At 35.2% G+C, this 17500-nt stretch overlaps 1 protein-coding gene across 2 annotated transcripts in view; it reads left to right on the top strand.

Annotated features, from left to right (window-relative positions):
- The first annotated feature begins 632 nt into the window (after nucleotides 1-632).
- LOC106880645 (uncharacterized) overlaps nucleotides 633-17500 on the top strand; it is a 57763-nt gene continuing 40895 nt past the window's right edge. Inside the window, exons 1-2 of one of the 2 annotated variants that reach the window (XM_089361555.1) lie at nucleotides 633-800; nucleotides 2906-5592. In XM_089361555.1, the coding sequence (XP_089217681.1) occupies nucleotides 4197-5592 (1396 nt within the window). In that variant the 5' untranslated portion in view covers nucleotides 633-800; nucleotides 2906-4196. The remainder of the gene's footprint in view (nucleotides 801-2905; nucleotides 5593-17500) is intronic. The other variant, XM_089361556.1, reaches the window with a different exon arrangement.

Raw genomic sequence — 17500 nt, 5'->3', positions numbered from 1 at the left:
TATTATTATTATTATTATTATTATTACTGCTAGCACCACCACAACCACCACAGCCTTTGGCGTATGCACACCACCGCCACTATTACGACTACGGTCACCACCGCTACAACAATAACTACTACAGCCATTACTACTACTTCTACCGCCGCCACCACCACCACCAGCTCCACCACCGACACTATAATTACATCACTAACACCACTACTACCACTACCACCATCACCTGTACAATCATTACTATTACTAACACATACACACACACACACACACACAGACGCACGCACACATACTACTATCACCGCCACAACCGCGACTACCACCTCCACCATCATTAACTACCTTTTCATAACCACCACCGCTGATACCATCATACCCAGCCCCAATACCACCATCGCTACCACCACCAATTACACGTTCACAACCACCACCACTACCATTACTAACACCTTTTACAAACACCAACACGATCGCATTCAATTATACCTCCACAACCACCACGACATTCAGCCCCAGTATCACCATCACCACCACCACCACCACCACCATTTACACGGTCACAAACACCACCACCGCCACCGCTACCACTACCATTATTAACACCAATATCAACAGCCAGCCACTCAGCCAGTCACATTACAAATTTCACAAGAAACAACAACAAAACCCCCCCGAAGAAGCCCCGATGCCTATTTGATACAGCTCGACCAATCAGCGTTGCTTAGTTTTGTTAGTGGCTTTCCATATAAAGCAGAGAGTTGAAGACACGACCAAATGGAAGAAAGGTGATCGATTTTATTCAGGTGAGGCCATAACGCAACAAACTATAGTTGTTGTGTTTATATTTTTCCGAAAAAAAAATTTGAGACAAATATACAGATCAACGTTATGTATTTCCAGACCTAGAAAAAGAGATATATGTATGTATATTTGATATGTTGTAGTAGAAACACAACTACGTATGCGTAAATATATTAATACAAATATATGTAGAATCGCTGTGTTTTCAGAATTTTATGTCATCTGTTACGATAGATAGATAGATAGATAGATAGATAGATAGATAGATAGATAGACGTGCATTGCAGTATTTATTACATATTTATTTCATTGCTCATTTCCTTTCGGAAGAGATTTACGGATAAGTCAAATGATAAAAAAAAAATGGCAAATGAGAGAGATTGATTAAACTTTGAACATACACACATACACACACACACACATAATTCTGTGTGTGTGTGACTATGTGACTGTGTGTGTGTGTGTGTGTGTGCGTCTGTGTGTGTGTGCGTGTATGCAGGCAGTCATAATTAATGGTTATTACATACGATTAACATATTTAGAAGTGTGTGTGTGTGTGTGTGTATAGAACACACACCTTTTGTATAAACAATTGCACTTTAACACAATTTTATATATTTTGTAATTGCTTTAATAACTGTTTTCGGCTCTAACATTCGAGTACACACACATACATGTATACAATACATGAAGAAATAATAACATCTTTCCACTCACTCGCACTTGTGTATTATATACATGAGCATTTTTACTATATACACTCATTCAACGAATTCCACTGATATTTTATTGAACTGTAATTGTACATACATATTACATGCGCATACATGTGTTAGTTATCATTATTATTATTATTATTATTATTATTATTATTATTATTATTATTATTATTGTTATTATTATTGCTGTGTTATTCAATCGTAAATTGTTTTTTTTGTTTTTGTTTTTGTTTTTATTTGTCTGTTTACATTTATTTGTTAACATGCTAATATCAACAGATTTATCTTATACTATATACCTCGTATAATTACTAACTACATCAGTGCCTTCCTATATACACCATGCTATGTGTGTGCGTGTGTGTGTAAAGACAAACGTACATATATATAATTAAGTATATATATATATATATATATATATATATATATATATATATATATATATATATATATATATATATGTTATTTATAGTTAACACTTCCTTGTTTTGCCTTTTCTCTGTAGTTTGTTTTCCCTAATGCAAACACATATACATATGCATTCACATACGTACACAAATTTGTACGTACCTACGTACGAACGTGTGTATATATGTATGCATGTATGTATGTATATATGAATGAAGGCATGTATGTATCGTAAATGAGGAAATGACGTTGGTACGGATCAAAGATACGTAATTAGTTCAATCGCAATTACTTTTCCTCTTCCTGTCTATTATTATCGTCACCCTTCTTCCTCTTCTTGTTCATATTATTAATATCATTATTATTATTATTATTATTATTATTATTATTATTATTATTATTATTATTATTAAGGCGGGGGAGCTGGCAGAATCGTTAGCGCGCCTAACAAAATGTTTAGCGGCATTTCATCCGTCTTTACGTTCTCAGTTCAAATTCCGCCGAGGTTGGCTTTGCCTTTCATCCTTTCGGGGGTCGATGAAATAAGTACCGGTTAGACACTGATGTCGATGTAATCGACTAGCTCCCTCCCCACAGTAATCCACGCCTTGTGTCTATAGTAGAAAGGATTATTATTATTATTATTATTATTATTATTATTATTATTATTATTATTATTATTATTATTATTATTATTATTTAAGACGTCGCACAGTATCCAATATCATGATGTTGTTGATTTGAAGATATTGTCTACCGGGGCTTATACTCATAACCTCAGACATTATTATCATTATTATTATTATTATTATTATTATTATTATTATTATTATTATTATTATTATTATTATCAGTTTTTCTTCTTTCAATTTTGTTTTCATTTCTTACCGAGTGTCTTCCTGACATCTAGGGAAAAAAATTATTGTTATTATAATTATTATTTATTCATTTATCTATCTATTTATTCATTTATTTTGCAGGTTACCGACCCAGCCTGTTATCACTCCGTTGTGTATACACCTCTTGTTTATTTTTTCTTCTCTGACGTTGTAATATGTAAAACATACAAGCACACGTACACAAAAAAAAACTCACTCTCGGACAGACTTGCACACACACGCACGCACACATACACATACACATACACACACGCACACACACACATTTGCTAAAAGGAAAAATGTATGACAAAAGAAAACTTCATCTTAGAGGAAACTTCCTACAAAAATAGCATCAAAGTACAAAAATATTGAGCAATAATATGCAAACTGAGTAAGATTTACACACACACACACATATAAACATATACATACATACATACATACATACAGGCAAAAAGACAGACATGACAACTGAGTTTATATCGTCCAAATTTCAATGAAAGAACCCGTGTTTATGGGTTCAAGACCGCGTCTTTCTCTTAATGGCTAAATAATTTTAAGATATGAGAAACCGACAGACATTTCCATAGGAAGCTAAAAGGAGAAAAGAACAAAAACAAAAAAAATAAACAACGATGATTTGCTTCCGCCCAAATAATATTCCTGCTATCTATATACTTTTGGCATTGCAAGGCCAATACTTACCGGATTCTGGAACTGAAGAACACAGCAACACTTAATGTTTAACGGTACTGAAAATTCTTACACACGATAAGTCGGTCCAGTAAGTGAGAAAGATTTATTTTATTTGTTGCTTGTTCTAACACGTATATATATATATATATATATATATATGTGTGTGTGTGTGTGTGTAAACCAACAGCCTCTCATTTCAATAATATATTCTGAAAGAACCCGCCTTTTCTCTCTACCTCGAAGAAGGGATTTATCCGAAACGTCGGAAACTTATCTTCACAACGGGATGAGAATTTGAATATCTTTACTCTTATACCTATATGTATATTTTATATACATATACACAAATATTCTCTGTTCTGCTTTGTCGTTTTCTTTATTTCAATGTATGACCGACAACAAACCTACACCGGTTACAACAACTACAATGGCAGCAAAAGCAACAAGTAAGAAAATAAACAATTGCAAGCAATTATAATAGTTACGAGGAGAAAAAAAACAACAACAAAAATGAGCAACTACCAGAACTGTTAATCTATCTGCCATAACGACAACGATAACAACAATAACTGCATCAAACAATACCCTCAAGACCCACAAGACAACAACAGTAGCAGCAATAACATTGACGCAAATCATTCAATCATTCGATCGACAACGACATCTACAACAGCCAAGAAACAACCCTAAAAACATGTTCAACAACGTGTTGGCTCCTTCACCCATTTACCACCAGAGCGTGTTCCGCGTCTCCCCGATGGCGCTGGCTACGCCGCCGCCGCCGCCGCCCCCTCCGCCGCCGCCCCCTCCGCCACCGCCGCCGCCCGCGGTCACCACGGCTTCGACGTCGTTCCTGGTGGAGAACCTGCTCCGAGATCGAACCCCGCCTCTCATTTCCCGCTGTGCCGCCGCAATGACGACAAACTCAAACCCTGCCTCCTCTCCTTCTCCCTCCGCCGCAGCGGCGGCGGCGGCGGCGGCAGCAGCAGCAGCAGCAGCCGCAGCGGCAGCGGCCACTGCAGCTTCGTCCTCCGCCAACACCACCTGCACCACCACCACCACCACCACTAACAACAACCACAACAACTTCAACAACAACAACATCAACAACAACAACACGTCATTGACGTTAGTGAACACACCCCCTTCGCTACACCACCCCTCCCATACGTCATCACACTTATCGTCTTCGTCGTCCTCGTCACCGTCATCATCACTATCATCATCGCTGTCACTAACATCGCCGTCATCATCGTTATCATCGTCATCATCATCACTGTCATCGTCATCACCGTCATCGTCATCATTACTGTCCTCAGTGAATCCGTCTTCGAACTGTTCGTCATTGTCCACTTTGTCTCTACACATTCCGGGTAACAACAACAACAACAACAACAACGCTGGCTGTAACAGTAGCAATAGTAATAGTAGTAGCAGCAGTAACAGTAGTAGTAGTAGTAGTAGTAGTAATAATAGTAGCAATTGTAATAATAACAATAGTAATAATAATAATAATAGTAGTAATAATGGCAGTAGTGGTGGTGTTAGCAATGGTAATATTAACGGTATGGGTGTGATGGGGATAGTAGGAGTTTGCGGCGGTGGTGGTGGTGGAGGTAGTGGTGGTGGTAGCGTCGGAAGTGATAGCATTGGGAGCAGCCGCGACGGCAGTGGTAGTGAGGGGGTTGGGGGCATGGGTTGTAACAACAGCAACGGTGCAGGTAGTTTTGACTGTGAAGGCAATGTGGGCGGAGGTAATCATCACCACAGCCACCACAACAACACTCTCAACAATAACAACCACAACAGTCCCCATAACAACAACAACAACAACAACACGACGTCGCTGGCGGGTGCAGTGAGTGCGGCGGCGGCAGCGCGATCAGCCGTGGCCGCTGCTGCAGCGGCGGCCGCTTGTGCGGCTGCGCACGCTGCCGCTGCCGCCGCTGCAGAGCCGGTGACAGGCAGGACAACACCCTCGTGCCCGACCGGTTCAGTTGGAAGCATGGCTGCAGGAGGTGGTGTCACAACACCTTTCCTTAAATTTGGAATGAACGCAATACTGGCACCGGACACAACACCGAAACAAGGTAAGTTCTCTTTATAGTATTTCATATGATAATAATAATAATAATAATAATAATAATAATAATAATAATAATAATTTCTACAATAGACACAAGGTTTGAAATTTTCGGGGAGGGGGCTAGTCGATTACATCAACGCCATTGTTAAACTGGTACTTATTTTTCGGAACCCGAAAGGATGAAAGGCAAAGTCAACCGCGGCAGGATTTGAACTTAGGACGTGAAGACTGACGAAATCGAAAGCATTTCGCCCGGCGTGCTACCGATTCTACCAGCTCACTGCCCTGATGATGATAATGATCCTTTCTACTAAAGGCACAAGGCATGGAACTGGGTGGGGGACTATTCGATTATATCGACACCAGCGTTTCACTGGTACTTAATCTATCGACCCCAAAAGGATGAAAGGGAGAGTCGACCTCGGCGGAATTTGAACTTAGAACGTAAAGACGGACGAAATACCGCAAAGCATTTTTCCCGGCGTGCTAATGATTCTGCCAGCTCACCGCCTGAATAATAATAATAATAATATTAATGATAATAATAATAATAGTAGTAGTTCCAAATTTTGGTAGAAGGCCAGCAGTTGTGTGGGAAAGTGGGGAAGTCGACTACATTGATTTCTTTATTTGACAACTACTTTATTTTATCAACCCTGAAAAGATGAAAAGGCAAAATTGATTTCGCCGTCATTTAAACTCAGAACGTAAAGAGCCGGAAGAAATGCTGCTACGTATTTAGTCCGACACTAAATTTTACCAGCGCAACAACAACCACAACAACAACAATAATAATAATAATCCTTTTTACAATAAGCACGAGGCCTGAAATTTGGTGGGAGGTGTAAGTCGGTTACATTAACCCCAATGCGTAACTGGTACTTATTTAATCAACTCCGAAAAGATTAAAAGCGAAGTCGACCTCGGCGGAGTTTGAACTCAGAATGTTAATACGAACAAAATACTAATAAGCATTTCTCCCGGCATGCTAAAGATTCTGCCAGCTCGTCGCTCTTATAGTAATGATAATAATAATAATAATAATAATAATAATAATAATAATAATAATAATAATAATAATAATAATAACAACAACAACATTTATTAACTACTACAGGTGAGCACATGATTTTGATTTAGGCAGAAGACAAGTTTTTAAATAAGGAAAAAGATTTTAACATAGAACCATTTCTTCGGCTGCTCTGATGATTTTGCCATTTCGCTACACTTGAGGGTTTAAGGTTACTCGATTCCGTCGAAACCAGATCTTGATGGGTGTTATTATACTTCATCAATCCCAAAGGTTACCTGGACAGGATTTGAACAAAGAGTGCATAACCCAACGCATTTTGTCCAACCATCGAACCGTCTGCCCATATTAGTTTCAAATGTAGGCGCAAAGACAATTATTTTTAGGGGAGACGGTTAAACAATTAATTACAACGAATCCAGTATTTTAACTCGTACGTTATTTTGTCGGCCTTCGATGGAAGGAAGCGAAACGTGTGTGTGTCTTTACATATGTATAACTGAGTCTATATGTGTGTGTGTGTATATATACATATATATATATATATATATATATATATATATATATATATATATATATATATATATATATATATATATATATATATATATATTATGCATAGATGGTATATGTATAATAGTTGATTTCAACTTTGGTACAAGGCCAGCAGGATATAAAATATTGGAAAAAGTAGAGTAAGGTAATATTTTCCGTCGCCAAATCATGGATAGATAGATAGATAGATAGATACTATATTACGTGTGTGTATTTATATTATTAAGTATATGTATATATTTATACATAAGCATGGCTGCTGGCTGACTGCCTGACTGCCTGACTGGCTGGCTGGCTGGCTGGATGGATGGATGGATGGACGGATTGTGATAATCATGGAAAACTAGTCAAGTTCTCAAGAATGGTTTACACTCTCGAATATACAATTATCAAACATATTAATGAGAACGCATAAAGAGAGAGAGAGATACATACATATATATAATTATGTGTGTATATATATGAATATAAGTATATATATATATATATATGAATATAAGGAGATATGAATGTGCACATATATGTGTGTGTGTGTGTGTGTGTGTGTGTGTAAAATATATATATAAAATATGTATGTATGTACGTATGTAACTATGCAATATTTGAAAATGAGTGAGTGTGCGCATTTATATTATATATATATATATATATATATATATATATATATATATATATATATATATATATATACATATATATATACATATATGCTTGTATGTATGTATATATTTATGTTACATGACTTGCTTTTCATTTGTTTCTCTCGTTCTTTGCGTACCCAACTTTATTTCCGTATTTCATGTTGTTTACGTTTTATGATGTCCTGTACCCATATAAGCGTACCTATATACATATATATATGTAGGTATCCACATATATGTATGTATATATATGCATATGTATTTATATATTATTTATGTTATATATATATATATATATGTATATATACACACACACACACACAGACAAAAGTCTATATTGCTACACGTAAGTATATCTTTATATACATACACATATAAAATTAGGAATTTATGATGTGCTAAAATATACATACATACATGTGTGTGTGTGTGTGTGTGTGTGTGTATGTGTGTGTGTAGCATAATTTTATTGTTTTACAATTGTATGCGTGTATATATATATATATATATATATATATATATATATATATATATATACTTATGTATTATAATAGCATATACTTTATGTAATTTATTTATATAAAAATCTATAATTTTATATTTTTAAACTCTCTTTCTCTCTCGTACACATACATAAAAGTATATGTATATCTATACACACACACATGTATGCTGGTGTATTGAAAACATGACCGCATTTATAGCTTTTAATTTTTTTTATCAATTTCGCTTTCTTTTCTTTATAGCGTTCTCTATAATGTTTGTATAACTGCGTACCATTATATTTATTGTAATATGTATAAATTGATCACAGCTGGTTTCACGGGACACAACATAAAAATAGAGAGATAAATAGACGAATACACAGAGAGAAGGAGAGATAGCCATATAGATAGATAGACAAATAGACACACATACATACTCGCATATATATATATATCTTATATGCATGTATACATGCATGTATTCATATACGTTGGTGCCTATGTCTGTGTAATATATATATATATATATATATATATATATATATATATATATATTTAATTATATGTATTTATTTTCTCCTAATTAAGAATAATTCGGATAAAATAAATGGGTTAATAGATACCAGGGTAGCAAAGATCACAAAATAAATGTGGTGTAACTCCTGTTTGTGAGGCAGACACTCCTTGATATTTTGGGTATTTGAGTATATATAAATTTAAAGAATGTATATATATGTATACAAATATAGGTACTTACAGGCATATATATATATTCACTTAGTATATATTTCATTGTGTGTGTGTGTGTGTGTGTGTGTGTGTGTGTGTGTGTGTGTGTGTGTGTGTGTGTGTGTGTGTGTGTGTGATCATACGTATACGCATCTATATAATAACTGGACAAACACATATATACATATATAGAGTGAGATATATCTATAGATAGATAGATAAATAGATAGATAGATAGATAGATAGATAGATAGATAGATAGATAGATAGATTATTTGGCGTGGTGTGCGCATTTTATATATTAAGAAAAAGGAAGTAATCAGAATTTCATGTAATCATTTATTTAGCGCTTTCATCTCGTTACAGAGAATCATCATTTCTGTTTTTGGATTTGGTTTGCAAGATTCTTTATCTCAGTTCGTGATACAACAGATCATTCCTGTTGTTTCTTTAATACGAGATGAAAGCGCGAAGTATATAATTATCCCAAATTCCTACCACCCACTTTTTTCTGAATATATATATGCAGTAATAATATAGTAATAATAATAATAATTATATATATATATATATATATATATATATATATATATATATATATATATAGTAATAATATATTTATATAATTATATATATTCATACGCACACACTCACACTGAGCGAGAGAGCTGCATGCCTGATTGCGACCCCATGTGTACTTTTAGAATATGTAATGATAGTATATAATTGCATAACTAATTTAAGTTAGTTTAAGTTGGACTATATATACCTACACAAAGTAAAATATATTAAATGAATACTGATGATCATAATGAATGGCATTCTAGCCATCCGTGACCATTTCCTTTTAAACACACCTGCAAGCGCACACACACACGCGCATATATACACACATACACACACACACAATAATAATAATGATAATAATTGCGATGTGCTCTTTGTGTCTTTAAGACGATAGGTTGTTACTCGGAGGTTTAGTTGCTATTTCCGACAATTTGAGCTAGCATTGAAAGCACGTTTAACCGTTACATATAGTCATATACAGGTCTCTGTGTGTATGTGCATATGTAAATATATGTCTGCATATATATATATATATATATAAATACATATGCACACACATATGTACATTCATGCTTACACACACGTACACACACACACACACACACACACACACACACACACACACACACATATACACATATACACACACACACACCGACATAGTCAACAATGAATTACTGAACTCTCAGCAACGATTAACGACGGTTGTTATGTGACTCTACCAAGCACACACGAAATGCTACAACTGGGTATCAAAGTTGAGTCGGGAACTCAAAATCTCAACGTGTGCTGAACTATTTGTATCACAGCACTCGCCCTGGCTCATCATGTGCATTATTGCAACCATAAGAAAGCAATGATATTGTTGGCCCCGATTATCAGAAGAGCAGTGTTATCTGCAGAAATCCTAAGTGATTGTTAATGCTTTTCGTTTTGGGTATTTTCGATTTTGCCCTTCTGTTTTTCGGGTTGATACAACGTTAACCATTTGATTACTGATGGTGATTATAACAGTTTAGGGTCACTTTTATTGACTGGAAATTTAATTCTCGCCTCTGTGTTTGTGTGTGTGTCTGTGTGTGTGTTTGTGTGTTGTGTGTGTGTGTCTGTGTGCGCGTGCGTTTTTGTCTTTGTGCTATTCTTAGTAAAGTCTAACAAGTGTGGAAAGTAGATGAAACTAATTGTACAGATTACTATGGTTGTTGTTGTTGCTGTTGTCGTTGTTGTTCTGTGCGAATGTAAAGTAGTGGATGCTTCTGTTACTTGATAAGGTGTTTAAAAATGTCAAAAGGAAAGTATGGGGATTATTTTGTAAAATACTGTGTATTCGATGGGAAGGTCAGTTTCCTTGTCTTGTCATAGTTTATTTACTGCATTATTTCAATAGTTGAGCCACCGATTGAATTCTCAAGAGTTGTATTAGTTCAATTACTGTAAGGAATGAATAATCTAATGTTTCATTATCTTTTCTTCCATCAAATGTGTCTAAGCGTGTGTGTGTGTCTGAGAGAGAGAGAGAGAGAGAGAGAGAGAGAGAGAGAGAGAGAGAGAGAGAGAGAGAGAGAGAGAGAGAGAGAGAGCAATTGTTGATACCTTGTCTGGTAAATAAGTAAAATCGCATCCCATTCTTACTTTCCTTGGAATATGGATTTTACCAGAATCTTCAACCTAACATATAAAAATGAAAGCTAATAACAAAACTGATATTAATATAGATGTTTCATTTCAGCAAGAAACAGTAAACAATAGATAAATAGTGCCATATATTAAAATAGGGATTGTTTTTTCTACTTCTTAGAAATACATGGATACATTTTAGGCATGCATTTAGGCATGCATAGATATCTACAAACTATATAAGTTTCAAATTGTGGCATAAAGCCAGCAGGTTCGGGGTGGGAGTAAGTCGATTACATCGATCCCAGTGCTCAATTGGTACGTATTTTATCAACCTCGAAAGGATGAAAGGCAAAGTAGACCTCAGCGGAATTTGAACTCAGGACGTAAAGATGGACGAAATGCCGCTAAGCATTTTGCCCGGCGTGCTAACGGTTCTGCTAGCACAATATATACAAGCTATAGATAGAAATGAGATTTGTAACCGGGCTTGTAATTTGCATGAATTGCATAAGTTGTATTCGTGGAAGAAATGCTATCAGATGCTGTCTAAAACAATTTACATTTCTAGATTTTTTGATTAACCATCTCAGGAAATGCAGTCCATTTATAATGTTTTCATATTCTTTTGGTTCCTCACCAAAGATGATTCGAACGATCAATAGAACCAAACTAAAGATGTACTTTATTTATATTTGAAATCATCAATGTTATATTATTATTAGGCTGGATTGACAGAATCCCACAAGGGCAACTTTACCTCATATCATTCCATGCTGGTAAAACAAAATTCTTCTGGGGACAAAAAAATTGATTGTTTCCCCACCTTCAAAATGCTGGCCTTGTGCATCACTTAGAGTTATATTCATCATTGAGGTCGTTTTTTTTTTTTAAATTCTATATCATTAAGTTCAAATCCGATCGGGAATAACTTTGCTTTTCAACGTTCTAGGGACCAGTAAAATATCTAACCGTGAAGTACTAAAGCTCATTTAATTAATTCTTCATTACACATCTCTCATCTCCCCTTCTGAGATGATGATGCCTGAAAATGGGATGTGTGTGTATCTGTGAGTGTATGTGTGTGCATGTATATAAATGTATATAAATGCATGTATGTAAAATTATATACATATGTAATAATAATAATAATAATAATAATAATAATAATAATAATAATAATAATAATAATTGATATAATATATAATTCTATAGGTTTAAATATATACATACATACGTATAATTATATACATTTAAATATGCGTATGTCTGTATGTGTACAGATAGATAGATAGATAGATAGATAGATAGATAGATAGATAGATAGATAGATAGATAGATAGATAGATATAGATGAATGGATGGATATGATTGTATACTTATATATCAATAATTGCAAGCATATATATATATGTCAATAATTATATAGATATAATCGCAAATACATGTGTGTGTGTATGTGTGAGTCGATAATTACATATATATGTATAATGTGTGTGTGTGTGTGTGTGTGTGTGTGTGTGTGTGTGTGCATTATATATATATATAGTTCAAATTCATAGAAAAACAAAAAACGAAGACAGGTAAGTGTATTAGTTTGACGATCTGGAAAAAAGGAAAAGTCTTTTACATTTTGAGCCTACGCTCTTCGAAAGAAAGGAATAAATCCAGAGGGAATGAAAACACACGCACAGACACACACACACGCACACACACGAGGGAGAAGTTAAAATCGGAAGAATAGTTGATATGGACGTTGAAAGAAATAAAGAGAAAGAGACACAGAGAGAGAGAGAGAGGGAAGGAGGGAGAACGAAAGGCAAGGAGGTAGGGGAAGTGAAGTAACTTATTTGATAGTCACTTGTCAAGCACCAATGATATCGTTGCTCGCGCTGTGTTGCAATTGTGGATTTGATGACCGGGGCAGGGATTCGGCGGTGATGTTATTAGCAGTAACTGTAGTAGGTGTGGCTAACAATGGTTGTGGTAAGGGCGGGATGTAATGTTGATGATGGGATCAACATAATGGATGGATGGCACTCTTCCTCGCTCCTTGCCACACTCGCAAACATTTCTGTACGATATACAGGCGAGCACATGCACGCACACACAAACACACACATGTATGCTTGTATTGCATGTGTGTGTGTGAATAGATAGATAGATAGAGAGAGAAAGAAAGAGAGAGAGAGAAAGAAAGAGAGAGAGAGAAAGAGAGAGATTTGTGCCTGTGTAATAGATGTGTTCGTGTTAAAGTCATGACTATCTGGGTGTGCAAGTTTGTGTGAGTAAATATGTATGTATGTAGGAGTGGCTGTGTGGTAAGTAGCTTGCTTACCAACCACATGGTCCCGGGTTCAGTCCCACTGCGTGGCATCTTGGGCAAGTGCCTTCTACTATAGCCTCGGGCCGACCAATGCCTTGTGAGTGGATTTGGTAGACGGAAACTGAAAGAAGCCCGTCGTATATGTGTATATATATGTGTATGTGTGTGTGTGTGTTTGTATGTCTGTGTTTGTCCCCCCAACATCGCTTGACAACCGATGCTGGTGTGTTTATGTCCCCGTAACTTAGTGGTTCGGCAAAAGAGACCGATAGAATAAGTACTAGGCTTCCAAAGAATAAGTCCTGGGGTCGATTTCTTCGACTAAAGGCGGTGCTCCAGCATGGCCGCAGTCAAAAGACTGAAACAAGTAAAAGTGTAAAAGTGTATATATATATATATATATATATATATATATATATATATATATATATATATATATATGTATATATATATATATATATATATGCATATATGTATCTTTCTCTCTCTCACATACACAGACTATCTCGCTGTATATATATATATATATATATATATATATATATATATATATATATATATATATGAAAAATTTGGTATGGTGCCAGCCACCTGTAACATGGTTCATAAAATAACTTTTGCTAATTTTATAGTGAACTACCATCAGTAAATCTGTTATTAGCTTGTATATTTCTTTATTAACTACATTAAATACTATGCGCCTGTGTGTGCGTGAGAGAGACAGAGAGAGAAAGTGCGAGAGAGAGGTGAGGACTGAGTCTCTCTCTATACGAGTATAGACACAGTACGGCCGTACTTTTAAGGAATTCTTTTTGCAATTATGAAACCCCTAGTTCGATTCTTTTAAATGGTTTCTAACCATTGGCTCTTGTTCATTCAAACATTATGATTGAAACTGGTTAGACGGAAAATGTCAGTGAGCGTGGCAGCTTGGGCAAGTGTCTTGTACTATAGCTTCGGGCCGACCAAAGCCGTGTGATTGGATTTGGTAGAGGAAACTGAAAGAAGCCTGTCGTATATATATATATATATATATATATATATATATATATATATATATATATATATATATATATATATATATATATATATATATATACACACACACACAGACACACACACATATATATATGTATGTATATATGTATTTGTGTCTGTGTTGGTGTCTCCACTATCGCTTAACAACCAATGTTGGTGTGTTTACGTCCCCGTAACTTAACGGTTCGGGCTAAGAGACCGATAGAATAAGTATTAGGCTTACAAAGAATAAGTCCTGGGGTCGGTTTGTTCGACTAAAGGCGGTGCTGCAGCATGGCCGCAGTCAAATGACTGAAACAAGTAAAAGAGTTTAATCTGATCGCACACTGTTTCATAATGTGTCGCGTTGATGCCGACTAAGAATTACGTTGGAGGTAAAATGATTTTGCGGAATACTCAGCGAATTACATGTTGAATCAATGAGCAGAAGTTACAGTTGATGGAATATTTGATTTTAGCAGTAGAGACGCATTTACTTCAATAAGTATTCATACTAGTGCTTTTGACTTCGCAGTGCATTTCAGATATAGTTGAACAAAGTACGGGAACGCTGAAGCGAAGATGGAACATGCATACATGTGTGTGTGTGTGTGTGTGTGTGTGTGTGTGTGTGTGTGTGTGTGTGTGTGGTGAGCTAGTGAGGATGTATCCGAAGTGTACAATATTATATATCCATTACGGATAATATACCCACTCTATTGACAGATATACGAGTGCATTTTTTCCTGACTTACGCACACCTAGGCGGCTTACACACACACACACACACACACACACACACACACACACACACACACACACACACACACACATATATATATATATATATATAGATAGATAGATACAGACACAGATATATATAAGCTCACTTAGAAATTTTGAAGGAAATATATAAGAAAACATTACTTTGTTTACACTATAAGAATTTTAATATTATTTAAAAGCTTTCTGAAATATGAAATAACGGTGAAACTCGACGATAAAGCTATAAATGATAGCAAGAAGAAGTTTGGGTTTAAAAAACGCCTTTAGTAGAAAAAAGTTAAAGCCTTCGATATTTTTTCGACTCTTTTCTCTCGAAAGGATTTTAAAAACCCAATGTTGTACATGTTATTATCTATAGCGTTATGCATTTGGAGCTCTACCGTTAAAATGATTTATTGTTTGTTAGGATAAAATTATGAATACCATCCATGTCAAGATGCTCATGAATTAGTATGGGTTTTCTCAATCTTTAGAATATATCTTTTGAAATCTGCGACGCCGCACCTTGATAATCATTGTGCTTCGCCGTTTGAGAATCACGTCTGTATATTACATGTTGTGGTTTAACTCCAGTTCAACCCTGAGCCAATGAGACTTCTGATCAAAGACGTTTCACCTGTGGCCATCACTGCTTTTTTTATTCACTTAAGATGTTATCTAGAGCTTCATTACCCATTGCATTCTTTGTTTTAACTTTTGTTGCCCTAGGGTAGGGCATGTTTGGAGAAAGATTTAGATGCTGTTTCTAGCAGAACATGCTGCTTGCTAGAAGCCAGCACATTTGGTTGGCCATATGTATGTGTTTCTAAATTTCACACACATACAGACATGAATGTGTGTGTGTGTGTGTGTGTGTGTGTGTGTGTGTATGTATATATGTGTGTGTGTGTAATGAAATGAAGAAAAGTTTAGTTTGGACGTATAAAATATGAGTTGGTTCAGATGTGCCAATAAAGGACCCTCTTAGCGACTGTATCTGCTAGAAATAGCACATAAACGTCTTCAAATCATACTGTCTCGTCTTACACACACACACACACACACACACACACACACCACATAAATACGAACACATGCAACAAACAATGTGATCTTAAATATACGAAATATACAAACCCACAGAACACCTTTTTCTCAGAGATTTGCTTAATCAAGATTAATCAATGCCTAAACAACACCAGTGACATAAGCGAAGTGAAACTGTGAGACACAGGAAATGATAAAATCTTCCACAAGTTTGGTTCACCTGCTCTTGTTTCCTATATTCGAGGAAAATATGATATTGTAATTCTTTATAAATCAGAAATTAATTCTCATTTTAATTAGAATTTCGAAATTTTTCGAAAAGAAAAGTTAAACTGACTACATATTCATTAAATAACGTTTATGAATTATCTTTAACTTTGATTTCTATCAAACAATGGTAATTGAATTATTTTAGTGCATTTTCTTAACGCAATCTTATATATCAGTGCTCAGAGTTCAAATCGAGTCCAAATCGATTTTATCTTGCAAACTTTAGTTGAAAGAAAAACGTTTGTTTCCGTCCCCTAAAATTTCCGTTCTTGCGCCTATATTAGAAAGAATTCTTCTTCTTCTTCTTCTTCTTCTTATTATTATTATTATTATTATTATTACGGTGATGAGCTGGCAGAATCGTTAATTCCGCCGAGATCGACTTTGGCTTTTCATCCTTTCGGGGTCGATAAATTAAGTACCAGTGAAACACTGGGGTCCATGTAATCGACTAGTCCCCTACCCACAAATTTCAGGCCTTGAGCCTTTAGTAGAAAAGATCATTATTATTATTATTATTATTATTATTATTATTATTATTATTATTATTATTATTATTATTATCATTATTATTATCATCATCATTATTATTATTATTATTATTATTATTATTATTATTATTATTATTATTATTATTATTATTATTAAAGCAACAAGCTGGCAGAATCGTCGGCGCGTCCGACTTAGCGTTTATTTTTCCTGGTTCTTTAATTTCTCATTTCAAATTCCACAGAGTTCAACTTGATTTCATGCTTTTAAGTCAATGATTATTAGGTACCAGTGACGTAGTGCGATCGATGTAATTGATTTGCCCCGCCCCTCAAAACTGCTGGCGTTGTACCGTATTTAGAGATAATTATTTA

The sequence above is a fragment of the Octopus bimaculoides genome, chromosome 13 (assembly GCF_046866305.1).
Source record: "Octopus bimaculoides isolate indiv1 chromosome 13, ASM4686630v1, whole genome shotgun sequence".
Classification (NCBI taxonomy): domain Eukaryota; kingdom Metazoa; phylum Mollusca; class Cephalopoda; order Octopoda; family Octopodidae; genus Octopus; species Octopus bimaculoides.
The sequence above is the reverse complement of the archived record's forward strand: the minus strand, read 5'-3'. Positions and strand labels throughout refer to the sequence as shown.